This window comes from Halichondria panicea, chromosome 1, assembly GCF_963675165.1.
Source record: "Halichondria panicea chromosome 1, odHalPani1.1, whole genome shotgun sequence".
Lineage (NCBI taxonomy): Eukaryota > Metazoa > Porifera > Demospongiae > Suberitida > Halichondriidae > Halichondria > Halichondria panicea.
In genome coordinates this window covers 2,989,751-3,004,177 of record NC_087377.1, presented here as the reverse complement: position 1 = coordinate 3,004,177, position 14,427 = coordinate 2,989,751, and the positions used below count along the sequence as shown (strand labels likewise).

The following is a 14,427-nucleotide window of genomic DNA, read 5'->3' as shown; positions in this document are numbered from 1 at the left end:
ATTATTATTATAATTATTATCAATAATAAATGCTCATAATAAGAGAGCTCATAAAAATTAATCTTATAAACATTTATGGGCTCCTGATAATACACAGACTGGTGATGAATAGGTGTGGCCTAGTGGTTAAGGGTGTGGCCAGTAGATCAGAGGACATGGGGACTTTAAGGTTTAGGGTTAACTAACTCTTAGTGGATTGCTTAGTTTTACCACTTTTATCGTAATAATAATAATTATGACATAATTATACATGTAGCAGTAGAAATAATACAACAATTAATTTTTATGACTACATGGGCTAAACATTGTCTGGTTTTTCCATGGTGATCAATCGGTTGTCATGTTTCCTTGGTAACGGGCTTGCTTGTGTTTACTTTCTTGACAATGTCTTCAACTTGTCCCATCAGTGTCTATGATTAGAAACAGCATGCCTATAGAGAAAATAGTCCTGTTACAATAATAATGGTAAACGACAATTTCAGAGCATAATAATTATTGTACAGTTACACACATACACACACCCACACACCCACACCCACACACTCTAAGTGACCCAGATTGTGGGGGAGTGAGTAATGACAGAGTGGGAATTTACTGCAACACGCAAATTGAATACGGGCCACAAAGAAAAGCTATACCAAATCGGCTGAGTTCAGGAAAAAACTGCGGGGGGGCGGGGGCAGATACATCTGAGATGATGCTATGTATAGGCCCTAAAATAAGTGGTCTATTTGTGTGGGTAATTCAATCCTAGCGTATGCAACCATGCAGGCTTTTTGAAATTGATCTAGTACCGACTAGATCTATAGGCAGAGATGTGAACACAGTATATAATTATAGTGGAGGACATGTACAGAACATGAACCATTATCCTAGCTGACTGGCCTAGCTCACTCCATCCGATTACATGTAGTTAAAACAAAGAGCAGAAATGCTATTGACCTCACAAGTGTGTATAGTGTGTACACAAAGCTGGAGCAACCAACCATGACCACTAATTGCATTAGTCAAGTACTGTTCCTAATCTCGCAGTAATGTAATTCCAGAGTCTGCATGAGATTGCAATTTTCCTAGGCAGTTGTCCAAGTACATTTGACATACATGTGATAGTGAGAAAGACAAGGACTGTGTATAAGTGTGTGTGTGCAGAGGTTAGGCAGGGGGTCATACAGGGGAAAATCCCCCCTCCCCTGAAATGTACTAGTATGATGAGAACACAGCTAAAACCACAACAACAATCCACTAGGTTCCGCAATCTTACAATACTAACAGGGAATTTAAAAACTCTGACACCTTGCTAGGTCTACAACACAGAGCAAATTATTACTAAGAGAGAAATTTGTATGGCCGGGCCATGGTTGTGTGTGTGCGTGTGTGTGTGTGGATCGAGGGAGGGTATAATTATTATAGACAATAATTATATAATTATAGAGCAAAGCTACTACTAAAGAAATTTTGGCTACAGATATGTATAAATTTACACACACACCTTGCTGGGGTGAGGTGGTTTCTTGCTGACTGATATGTTGTACTTTGCTGCTGCATATGCTATATATAATAGAGAGACGATAGGTCCATTTCACCAGGCCTGGAGGGAGTCACGTCAATACTCCTGGAGGGGGTGGGTTGAAATTAGATACTCAAAACTTGTGCTTACGAGCGAGCTTCACTATAGATTTTGTAAATCCTCTGAAACAGAACATTTGAATAGGCAATTATTAGCTGGTAATTATCGTATGAACCACCAACAATATTGGTACAGCTCAGAATGGTGTAGGTCATGTGATAGCATCTCCTGACACCCACTCTCTGACACATGCACCTGTGTGTGCCTGACACCTCCATTCACTCAGTCTAGGAGTAGACACCATGCAGGCAGGGTGAAGGATACAATAGCACACACAGAGATGTTGGGGCACTGTGGGAGGAGGGAGATGTATTGATGAGCATCATTACACTAGTCACCATAGTGAGACATGTGTACACACGCACCTGTGTGTGCTTGACACCTCCATTCATGAGGCAGTGATTAAACCTGGGTAACAAAATAATGTTGAACACGTCGTATATATACAGACATGAGCAAAGAAATGGCTACAACACGTCTACATGCAGTGCATGGGCTAACTTTGTGGAGGAGGCTAATCACATATTAATAGGTTGCCTACACTGTAAAAATGATGTGTGGTTTTCACGCAGAGTGCGTGGCTATTGTGGCAAACGTGCGTTTTTTCCTCATAGTTGCCACGCACTTGCGTCAAAACCACACATCATTTTTACAGTGTATAGCTCGCTCTATATATGGCCACTCCAAGTGATACTCTGGTTTCTGGTCCACCGCCTGCATCAGATTTTATTCTTGGATTGAGTCTATCTCATTATTGGATTTCTATCTCATTATTTCTACTACACATGCGCAGAATGGTCCATGCGGTACAAAATAGTGTGAGAAAAACTTCAGGACCAGAAACCAGAGTGTCACTTGGAGTGGCCTAAGCCTATATATGAATTGTTTGTAAACAATGGTTACAATAATTATTTATTAACACGTACAAAGTCATAATTTATACATTAGGCAGTACCTATGGTTTGTATACACTCGGCATAATTATTGACACTGCAGGCAACCTTCATCCAGCCTTCAATCATGCACTGGCCTGGGACTCATGTTCATGTTGCAGTCTTGAAAGTAGAGTTTTAGTAGGGGAAGTCCCTGGGAAAGGCCCTTGAAATTACAGGAAGAGGATGTTGCAGTTTGCTTTGTAATTGTAAGGAGCACATTGTTGTGTGTTTGAACAAACCTTCAATGGCAAGACAAGACTCAGCCTCAGAGTGAGTGAACATGTAGACTATTACTAACCTGACTCTAGTGCCACCTTTCATTGCATAGACCACTTCCTGAATGTTGGGAGGAGAGACAGGATGATACCCTGAATGGACGTACCTACTATGTAGACTGCACCTCTGGACGCACACAATGGGATCGACCAACCAGGTCCAGTAAACAGGACACACGGCAAAGGTATGTGTGTACCTGAGGATTCTAGGAGGCACTTGCCAACTTCTTAATTTTGCATTTCTTAACGTCACTCAGTATGACGTTGACATTTAAACGCATGCAGAGGTTAGTAGCTGAGTAAGAAGTCATCTCCCTGGGCATGTACGTGTGACTTTAACTAGAGTAAGGAAGCTTATAATTCTATACAACAGCTAGTTTGATAAAATAATGTCGAATATCAATCTCTTATATTTATTATAATCATTACCTACCAAATAAGGCCCTTATATAACCAACCTGACTCTAGTGCCACCTTTCATTGCATAGACCACTGCCTAAATCTTGGGAGAAGAGAAAGACTGCTGATGGACGTACCTACTATGTAGACCACATCTCCAAAAGCACACAATGGGATCGACCAACCAGGTCCAGTAAACAGGACACACGGCAATTAAGGTGTGTGTGTGTACCTCTTGCCAACTTCTTAATTTGCATTTCTTAATGTCACTATGACGTTGATATTAAACGCATGCGGAGGTTAGTAGCTGAGTAAGAAGTTATCTCCCTGGGCATGGACGTGTGACTTTTAACTAGAGTAAGGAAGCTTACAATTCTATACAGCAGCTAGTTTGATAAAATAATGTCAAGTATCAATCTCTTATATTTATTATAATCATTACCTACCAAATAAGGCCCTTATATAACCAACCTGACTCTAGTGCCACCTTTCATTGCATAGACCACTGCCTAAATCTTGGGAGAAGAGAAAGACTGCTGATGGACGTACCTACTATGTAGACCACATCTCCAAAAGCACACAATGGGATCGACCAACCAGGTCCAGTAAACAGGACACACGGCAATTAACGTGTGTGTGTGTGTGTACCTCTTGCCAACTTCTTAACCCTTTCCCCGCTTTAGCCGACTATAGTCGGCATGGCTACTGATAAATTTCAAAAAATCGTTGTGCACGCTGTGTTGGAGCTATGCACACGCTGCAGGTACCAGCACATGCGCATTGAGCTGCTCTTCCTCATGGTATTTTTAATATTTTGCTTCGAGGTACAGTTCGATCAGAATTGTCGAAAGAAAAGTGACCGTTTTATAATTGCTACAAGATCTTTGTAGTACAACGTCAGGGAGGTTCTAGGGAAGCTACAGAGTGAGAATATCGATGCCTATGGCCTTGTAGAGTGAGAGGACAGTGACTGGGATCATAGCTAGGTAGGAAGCTTCCTTTCAGAGGTCAAGCTAAAAAGAAAGAGCCTGAGAATCCTGAGGAAGACGCACTTGAGGTGGACCATCTTCCTGAACCTGGTAAGTCACTATAGAGTAGCATTTGTAGTCTTGATAGCTTCACTATAGGTTTGTTTAGGCTAGTTAGTACAACAGTGGACATCATGAGACACCATTAAATTTGTAAACCTGTGTGTAGGTGAAGAAAATATTTCCCGGGAAAAGGGCGTCTGCTGATAGAACCTCAAATACAAGTTTCTGCAGATCCTGATTGAGTCCTGAGTGAGCCATGTCACCGTGAGAACATTCTAAACACTTATATCATGTGTTCAGTCACTTCGTAACATCATACAATATTGTTTGTGTACATAATTGTGAATTTTTGTTAACAATTGTTATTTGTGGGGTGGTGGTTGGTTGCTAGGCAACAATGATGATTCCATGAATGCGACAGGTCCGGTTCTACCTGTGGAACTTTGTTACAAGTGTTTTTAATATACGGTTCATGAGTTATAAATATTTTAAACAAAATATGCGAATATTCACTTTTAATTAAAGCAGGGAAAGGGTTAATTTGCATTTCTTAACGTCACTATGACGTTGATATTAAACGCATGCGGAGGTTAGTAGCTGAGTAAGAAGTTATCTCCCTGGGCATGTACGTGTGACTTTTAACTAGAGTAAGGAAGCTTACAATTCTATACAGCAGCTAGTTTGATAAAATAATGTCAAGTATCAATCTCTTATATTTATTATAATCATTACCTACCAAATAAGGCCCTTATATAACCAACCTGACTCTAGTGCCACCTTTCATTGCATAGACCACTGCCTAAATCTTGGGAGAAGAGAAAGACTGCTGATGGACGTACCTACTATGTAGACCACATCTCCAAAAGCACACAATGGGATCGACCAACCAGGTCCAGTAAACAGGACACACGGCAATTAAGGTGTGTGTGTGTACCTCTTGCCAACTTCTTAATTTGCATTTCTTAACGTCACTATGACGTTGATATTAAACGCATGCAGAGGTTAGTAGCTGAGTAAGAAGTTATCTCCCTGGGCATGTACGTGTGACTTTTAACTAGAGTAAGGAAGCTTACAATTCTATACAGCAGCTAGTTTGATAAAATAATGTCGAGTATCAATCTCTTATATTTATTTTATATCCCGTTGCTACGTTGTTACCAAGTGCAATATGCAGCATAATGCACTGCTGAAAGTCATATTGCACTAACCGCAAAGTCATAATGCACTAACCACAAAACGCCCCTCTGGCATAATTAAATTAAATATTGTATCATGAGAAATAACAAGTATCAAAGTAAGTCCAGCCATAAAGTAAGTCCAGCCATGCAGGAATGTTCAGCACTGCTGGAGTTTCTTCTTTGCAACTATGCAGGTTTTAAAATCGTCCCAGGCTCATTTTGTGAAGATTCTGTGTTCCTAGACCTAGTCCTCCACTTCTTGATGCACGGTCAATTCTGGTTTCACCATAGCACTAGAAGCGGCTCTTTTTGCAGGGGGCTTGAGCTGTTTTGCAGCAGTGTAGAGGCGAGCTTCTTTGGCTTGGTTGTGATGCCGAGGATAGTTGAGAGGGCTGTTGGAGCAGCAGTTACACTGAGTAGTATAGTGGGGTGGGCTGTTTCTTCGCAGCATGCAGTAAATGGGGTGGGGCTGTTTCTTTGCAGCAGTATAGCGGGGTGGGGCTGTTTTGCAGCACCAGAAGGGCTGTTTTGCAGTGGTTTCAGCGTTGGAACTCCAACAATTTTGTGTCAAGCCATTCGTCGGTCATGCCAATCTTATACGCTGCATATACTGGCGTCTAGGAGAGAGAAGAGATGGAGCTGTGTCTAGAGTTGTCTTTGTCATCTTTTTGTGCAGTTTATATAAGACAGTGTTATGTTGCTATGCCTTCGGGATATAAACTAGTTATTACACGTGCACTCGGGATGCATGGAATATATTGCACTCAGCCCTCGGGGCTTACGCCCTCATGCTTCAGTGCAATATATTCCATACATCCCGTGTTATAACTATAACATAATCATTACCTTCCAAATACGGCCCTTATATAACCAACCTGACTCTAGTGCCACCTTTCATTGCATAGACCACTGCCTAAATCTTGGGAGGAGAGACAGGATGGTAATGGACGTACCTACTATCTAGACCACATCTCCAGAAGCACACAATGGGATCGACCAATCAGTTACAGTGAACAGGACACACGGCAAAGGTGTGTGTGTATGTATACCTGAAGATTCTTAGGAGGCACTTGACAACTACTTAATTTTGCATTTCTTAACGTCATTATGACTAAACGCATGCGTAGCTGAGTAAGAAGTCATTTCCCTGGACATGTACGTGTGACTTTTAACTAGAGTAAGTTAATGCACCAATAGAAAGAAAACAGAGGGAGGGACAGTCCATGACTACTGTTGTCTAGACCATGCACAGAAGGACGCCCCCAACAGAGATGGTAATGAATATCAGAGCTGGCTAACAATTGTTTTACTATACTTTTTTCTATCAGCAAAGATTCTTACAAGCATGCCGGAAGTTCAAAAGTTTCTCCAGAAATTTTCCGATCTCAAAGTTGCCTCAATGAAAGAAAATGATCACGCTAAGCCTGGAGGTGCTCTATTTAATACATTTAGGAGCGCAATGATGTCCCTACCGACCAGCCAAAGAAATACTTGCCTTGCATTTCATGGAACATCAGAAAGCAATATCGACAGCATATGTAGTACTGGTTATGACCAAAAGAAAAGAAGTCGCCAAGTCAATGGTGCCGGGGAATACTTTGCAACATCTCCCATCATTCCTCTTGATTACTGCAATGGTGGAAAGAAGCTGCTGCTGAATGAACTGTTGCTAGGACAGAATGGAACTCATCATACAACTCATCATACAAAAAAAGGGGACATAGTAGTGATGAAGAACCCTGCTCATGATTTACCACGTTTTGTTATTACTTTCAAATGACTTTCTTTGTATATTATACATTACAATATACAATGTTTGAGTTTGACACAATTATTTGACAACTATAACACCATGCATGCATGCAGTCCTATATACTGCATGTGGGCCACAATCACATAACCATGCATTGAGAGCTACAAGCCCTATACTGATGTGAAGTTATATAGAGGCACTGGAATGCATATCTTCTATCCATTGCCAATATAATCATGTCAAACCGCTAAATGCTGCTATAACATAATATTATTCATTGTACTCTGAGGTGGAAAACTTACAGTCTCTTTTTAATCCGTTCTTATTTGCCGGCCTTGACAGTATTTTTCATCAGCCTCTTTAGTTTTTTATGCATGAGGCTGATGAAAAATACTGTCAAGCTAGGCCGGCAGACAAGAAGAGACAGATGTGTGTGTGTGTGTGTGTGTGTGTGTGTGTGTGTGTGTGTGTGTGTGTGTGTGTGTGTGTGTGTGTGTGTGTGTGTGTGTGTGTGTGTGTGTGTGTGTGTGTGTGTGTGTGTGTGTGTGTGTGTGTGTGTGTGTGTGTGAGTGTGCCCCTGTGGGTGCGTGTGTGTGTGTGTGTGTGTGCCCTGTGTTGTGTGTGTGTCACTGTATATGGAGGTATTACAAGTTTTTCCACCTCTAAAGACATCAGAACATGTATGTAAATGTACATGCATGTCTATATAATGGTTAAATTGCACAGTCATAATTTTATATATAGCCAAGTCACGTGTTTTAATGCTAGTGCACTCGATTGATCGGATAGTCTCTTGGTTATAAACGTAATGCACTTGGCTGCACCATGCACGTTCAAAGGTCAGCCCAACCCACCAAATTAGCTTGATATTATTGCCGCCCCCAATAAAGTTGCCATGGCTTAGAGATGGGCGTGGGTCAATGGCTGTGCACAAACTAACCAGTCGATTTTATGCCTTGCTGCTGCCTCAATGGAAGTATGTGTGGCCTTTAAAAGCTGCACTCTGCTCAACTAAGCTGCTTAACAAGCATGTAGACTATTGTTAGACTGCATACTCTGGGGCCGGGGACTGGCAAGCGCTGCTGTGTTGAGAGTTGTCCCGTTGGAATGCAATTAGAACAAACCACAAAGGCGTAATGCGTGGGTGATATTGCTCCCATACTGCTTCAGCCTCGATAACAGACCGCCAGTGATGTGTTTATACTCGAGGCTGATAATATTTTGTGCAGTAATATAGTTGGCACGTGGGCGGGTATTTGTGAAGTTTGCTTTCTTGTGGGAGCATGACATTTTCACGCACGGAACAACTCTCAACACAGCAGCTTGCCAGTCCCCAGATCGCAGTGGAGGGGAGTGGTTTCCAGTCTAGACTATTGTAGTGCATGTGTCGACTTGTAAAGTGCCTGTGTACGTGTACATGCTGCTTCGTCTTTGAAAATATTCTATGGCTACCAAGATAGTCCAGAAGGTCTACCAATGGATACTACTCAGTCTTACGTGCTGTATAGCTTAATATTTTTTTTTAGTGTCCTAATTGAACAGCTCAGCAGAACTTCAAAGGATAATCGTATTCATGACACTATTTTTTCTACCACAGAATCCAATATCATGTAACATTGACAAGTTGATAGCATGCTCCCTGCCTATAGCTTGTTGTATTTAACACAATTTGACCAGTAAAGGGTTATATAATGCAGCATATATTCAGAATGCAGCCAGCTATTTTTGTACAGTAAACACGGTAACTCTGAGTTTAAATAGATTTATCATTTATCCTTCAATTTTACTGTAGTGATGATTTTAATGATTTAAAATACAATGGTACAGTGGAACCTCTATAAAACGGACACCATTGGGGAACAGCTTTTTGGCCGTTATGGAGAGGTGGTCTTCCTTGGGAGGTTTCGATTGCCAGCTATGTATGCTCCACGAGTCATTTCTTGCTGCAAATGAATCTTGGAGCTGTGCTAACTGCTTCTTTAGCTCATACAAGCTTTGAAAAGGCTGTATGGACAAGCTACAGCTAGGTTTCACGATTGTGCAAAATAATGCTCTCAACAATTATTTTTTGCTAATTCTGGGTGTGGCTGTCCATTCTGGGAGGTTATTTTCCATTGCTAAAGCTGGTTGGGGACTAGAAAGCTGCTCGTTATACGGAGTAGAGAGGTGGTTGCTTTACATTGAAGTCATTGTAGTTTCAATCTGGACCTGACCTCTTGGCCGTTATATAGCGTGTGGTTGCTATTTGGAGGTGGTTGTTAATGGAGGTGGTTCCACTGTACTACAGTACAGAATCTAGCCTCGATTCCAGGCCGCTTGAAAAAGTCGGCCTGGTATACCTTGTATACGCATGCGCGAAATAATTGACAGCAATTCATCATACAAATTGTAAAAAACCAGACAAAGTTACAAAAAGGAAGAATACGCATGACCATGTGGTAAAAATAATGTTCATGACCACAATGGCAGCTTTCAGAGACACTAAGGCCAAGCCAATTTAATTACATGCTTCACGGATGCAAGCGGGTCTCTTTTTGTGAAAATCTAAAAACCCACAACCACCCACTCCATACCCTTTATTTGTGACCACAACTTAAAGAGGCTGTTCAAGAAGGCCTGCCAGACAGCTAGAGCTGCCAGCTAGGAAGAGTGGTGGACTCTTTAAAATATCAGTATATCTTGAGTGAACAACTTCCAGAGTGTCAAATTAAAGCTTATTAAAAGCTTTCAGAAGTGATCATTAGCTTCTTTATCTTCAGCAATGTCTGCTTGTCGAACATAAAGGCAAGATTTGGTAGCAGAAGACTAGCTTGCCTGGTCCATATTACCACAGCCTCATCAGGGGACTCACAGGAACACATGCATCATGCCTTCATCTCTAGCCTTACAGTGTAGGGTGTCGTTAAGTAGAGACTTGGCTTGATACAATAAAGGGCGTAAGAACTCAGTTATTTTTGCACAATACTTCTATGTAACGGACACAACTTCAGAATACAAAATAGTACATGTATACGTGTTTATTTTACCACAAATACACGGATTACCCCCTTTTTGGGGTAATGTAGAGTTACAAGGGGGTATTGCGAGATATCTAAATGTTTCTGACCCCCCTGTCTTGCAGTAATCTTGAGGGAGCTAAATAGCCTGTTCACTAACTTTTATGGTCAATATACTTTGCATGTAAGCAAAAAAATTAGTGACAGTGCTTTAATTGTTTGCAGTTAATGCTAGCATTTAGTGTTCAAAGTGGTTTGGGTATTATGAGACGGGAGTATTTACGAGACACCATTGCAATTAATTAATTTTAACGCTAATTGGCTGTTCTAACGTATCTGGAACTTTCTGATATTAATATATAGTGATTATAAAAACGGTTACTCCTGTTTTAACTGATACTACAAACATTTGGCACCCACTTAAATTTGGTCAATTAAAAATCCAATTAAATTCTAAACAAACTATTGTGGTATCTCTGTCAACACAAGCATACAACTCCAAAGTTTTTTGGAAAAAATAGTAGAGTGGTAGTGCTAATAACTGCAGACAGAATAGCTGAAGCACTCCTGTTTTAAACAGCTGTCTCATAATTGGTTCCGTCTCATAATACCCTCTTCTACTCTATACGCGCATACGCACCAGGCCGCCTTTTTCAAGCGGCCTGGAATTGAGGCTATATTATACAGAATCACAACGGCACAAAATTAAGTTATAGTTATAACACGGGCACAAGGGATGTATGGAATATATTGCACTGAAGCACGAGGGCGCCATAACTAGTTTATATCCCGAGGGCATAGCAACATAACACTGTCCTAGTAACACAATATAAACAGCACAAAAAAAGACAGAGACAACTCCATCTCTTCTCTCTTCTAGACGCCAGTATCTGCAGCGTATAAGATTGGCATGACCGACGAATGGCTTGACACAAAATTGTTGGAGTTTCAACTGAAATCTGCAAAACAGCCCCACCCCACTTCTGGTGCTGCAAAACAGCCCCGCCCCACTTACTGCTGCAAAGAAACAGCCCCACCCCACTACTCAGTGAATTTTTTTTTTTTTTTTTTTTTTTTTTTTTTTTTTTAATGACAAATAAACAATAGTTTTGAGGACAGGGTTAATGTAATGAAAAAACTAAAGTCTTGTAAAAGTTAAAACCATGTATTTATTCATTGAAGTTTAGTTCCGAGTTGGCCAGGTCCGCTGAGGGGTGATTCTGGGACCTGGCTGGCTGTCCACGACTGGAGCGGGATCCTCTGATGCACTGAATGGCAGAGCGTAGGAGAGAGAATGTAATTCTGCTCCTTAGCCAGGACAGTGTTCTACTGTAGCTTTCATTAGATTTGATTGCCAAGTTTGAGGCAAGCCTTTTGTAGAACACAGTGGCCTGGTTGGCCATACCACCTGTGGCTGACATCACCAAAGGAGTGAATGAGGCGTGTTCGATATCTCTGACGCGTTGTTCGTATTGTCTTTTCTTTTCAAGTTCATGCTTCCTGTAGCAGTTGGTGTGTTGGTTTGATTTTGCATGGGGATTAAACACTCGTACATCTAGATATGTACGTTCAAAGCGCCCACCCCAGAAGCCATTACACGCAATGTCTAATCTGGCACCGTCTTGGACATTTGCTGACAGCCCGATTAGTTCTTCACCACTTACAGGTTGTAGTTCAGGCTCTACACAGACGTCACTGCAAATTTCAGTGAGTAGGTTGGCCGTTAAATCCCTTATTTCATTGTGCCTGGTGATGGTGAAACCGCCCTTAGGGCATGACAGAGCGTGATCGACTGAGAATTGTTTGCCGCATGCACAAGATGAGGGGACTCCTGATGGTTGCCAACTGTAGCGAAGTGAGAGGGCATCTCGAAAAGCTCCTTTATGTAAGGCAAATCCAAATTCTTGGATGGGGAGGGAGGTGAGCCAGTTAGAAGCGCCTTTCTCTTGTGTGTACATGTATTAGCTGCTGGTCTACGCTCGGCCTCATAACCAAGCCAAGAAAGCTCGCTTCTACACTGCTGCAAAACAGCTCATGCCCCCAGCAAAAAGAGCCACTTCTAGTGCTACGGTGAAGCAGAATTGACATGCATCACGATGTCGATGTCGAGGACTAGGTCGATCTAGGAACACAGAATCTTCCACAAAATGAATCTTGGACAATTTTAAAACCTGCATGGTTGCAAGAAGAAACTCCAGCAGTGCTGAACATTCATTCCTGCATGGCTGGACATACTTTGATACTTGTTATTTCTCATGCGTATTAATTTTATTTTATTTTAATTGTCTGTCTAATTGCCAGAGGGGCGTTTTGCGGTCAGTGCAATATGACTTTGCGGTCAGTGCAATATGACTTTCAGCAGTGCAATATGAAGCATATTGCACTTGGCAACAACGTAGCAACGGGATATAATTATACATGTACTAATAATCCTGTCAAGAGTGGAAAATCATCAATAATTTCTTTGGACTACGATGTCAATTGGCAGTGTACAGCTTCCATCTCTATGACGATGGACCTCTTCGCAGACTGCAAGTGTTTAGTGGCAGCAACAAGAAGATATCTCATGCTCCAGCTGGAGGCTGTTTCCAAGGCCTATAGCTGGTTCATGTAACTCCTAATGCCACAGTGAGTGAAACTGTTTGTGAAGGACGCCATGCAGTAGAAACAGATACTATACCTGAGAGTCAACACAGCTCAAAACAGTATCGTTGAGCTTGCCTATCAAAGCCACGTCGATAATGTAAGTTGTAAGACCTCGTTCGACAATCCTTTTACATAATTATAATACGTTATGTTGAATATAATTAATTACAGTGACATGTTTTTTATTCTCAACTACAGGTCCAGTACAATACCTTTCTCAGGCAAGAACTTGGAGTTTGATCTGCATGGTTACAGTTGACAGCAATGAATTGTAGACTCTGAACAAATATATAATTATACTATAGAACTCCCAACGATCACTTGACCATTATTGGCATTGTCATACCGAATAGCAGGTAAATTTGGCGATTTTGTATATGCAGGTACTGTAACCAGATGTGCAATGAAATCACACTGACCTCATTGGTCACATGCATGCATGACTGTTAGCTTAGGCCTAATTATACTTGAATAATTTTTTTAATAATAGGCAGCATCTTGGAATAATATAGGCAAAATTAACCGCAAAACACTATTGCATGCGCATGCACAGAATGGCTCTAAATACAAATATTAATAACAGCAAGATCATTTTAATTTGAAGTCTTCAAAGCTCCTAGCCTTGCCTCAAGCATTAAATCTCACAAGAAAGAGAAAGGTTGCAATCCACTGTAGGAAGAAAGAGATCTATAGAAGACAAATTTATACTGTTCATGCTATTGTTCATGCTATTACAATCCAATTTTTCTAAGTGTTAGAAATTATTGACTGAATTATTGAACTTATTGGGGTGCATGGAAAAGAAGGAAACGGAAAACGGAAACGGAAGGCGGAAACGGAAAACGGAAACGACCATTACCATTCTGTATTTTTTGCAGTAGTGAAAGTTGATAGCAGAAGATGTATTTGTAAAGGGGTGCTGTGGGGAAGCCTATCCATCTAGTCTAGCTATGACATTCAAGGAGCAACTAGGTAAGGTAGCTTGAGACAAGGGGGTGCTTCATGTTCACTTCATTCACTCAATCTCATCATTACAGTGTTTTTATGCTTTCATGTTCACTTCACTCTCATCAGTTTAATTATCATTCTGTGTTTTAAATTGAATATCAATAAATAAACATGAGAGTGAACATGAAGCAAGTGAAGTAAAATCGAAAACCGGACAAGTACAAGGCTACCATGCAGTACTGTTTAGATGGCTAGGTTCAACCATTGCAGCTGTATCTCACGGTCTTATACTCTCCAACATAATTACAATCTTGTGTAAGGTTCAGCCATGCATCAAGTTGCCATGCAATGTTGCAGCACACTCCATGTTTTGCAAGGGTCTTACTTCTCCATACAATCTTGCCTGACGTCATCTGTTACTTGCGAAAGCTGGATGTATTCAGTTCTCAGATTCTGGCCTCCTATACTGCTTTTCCATGTACTCAACTTTCATATCAGTCAAACAGGTTCACTTCATTCACTCTGATCGACCAGGAGCGTAGGAAGCATGCTCTGGAGCACCCCCTTGTCTCAAGCTACCTTATTTTATTGCTCCTTGAAGCTCCTTGAAGCTAGATAGATTCCGTTTTCCGTTTCCTT

At 41.1% G+C, this 14,427-nt stretch overlaps 1 protein-coding gene and 1 long non-coding RNA gene across 6 annotated transcripts; one reads left to right on the top strand and one right to left on the bottom strand.

The window, feature by feature from the left end:
* Window positions 1-204: 204 nt before the first annotated feature.
* LOC135333191 (uncharacterized) lies at window positions 205-2,723 on the bottom strand. Of its 3 annotated transcripts, none has more exons than XR_010393774.1 (4): window positions 2,583-2,723; window positions 1,993-2,035; window positions 1,490-1,918; window positions 205-448 (listed from the first exon to the last, which is right to left on the bottom strand). It is a non-coding gene; the product is annotated as an uncharacterized LOC135333191 (long non-coding RNA). The 3 variants fall into 3 exon arrangements; XR_010393772.1 differs by having other exon boundaries at window positions 205-431; window positions 2,583-2,722; XR_010393773.1 differs by lacking the exon at window positions 205-448 and adding an exon at window positions 458-1,125.
* LOC135331299 (E3 ubiquitin-protein ligase Itchy-like) lies at window positions 2,686-7,276 on the top strand. Of its 3 annotated transcripts, none has more exons than XM_064526418.1 (8): window positions 2,686-2,832; window positions 2,891-3,022; window positions 3,326-3,424; window positions 3,738-3,866; window positions 5,059-5,187; window positions 6,351-6,476; window positions 6,643-6,719; window positions 6,774-7,276. In XM_064526418.1, the coding sequence occupies exons 1-8, from the start codon at window positions 2,807-2,809 to the stop codon at window positions 7,223-7,225; spliced, it is 1,170 nt and encodes a 389-aa protein (XP_064382488.1). In that variant the 5' UTR covers window positions 2,686-2,806; the 3' UTR covers window positions 7,226-7,276. The 3 variants fall into 3 exon arrangements, with proteins under 3 accessions (XP_064382488.1, XP_064382478.1, XP_064382494.1); XM_064526408.1 differs by having other exon boundaries at window positions 3,326-3,454; XM_064526424.1 differs by having other exon boundaries at window positions 3,326-3,454; window positions 6,779-6,994.
* The last annotated feature ends 7,151 nt before the right edge of the window (window positions 7,277-14,427 follow it).

Bases quoted from the DNA above. Each gene is read 5' to 3' on its own strand.
- LOC135331299 (XM_064526408.1), top strand. From the start codon at position 2,807: ATGGCAAGACAAGACTCAGCCTCAGA. The intron at 3,455-3,737 runs GTGTGTGTGTGT...TTCATTGCATAG, and splicing joins CAGGACACACGGCAATTAAG to ACCACTGCCTAAATCTTGGG. The intron at 5,188-6,350 runs GTGTGTGTGTGT...TTCATTGCATAG, and splicing joins CAGGACACACGGCAATTAAG to ACCACTGCCTAAATCTTGGG.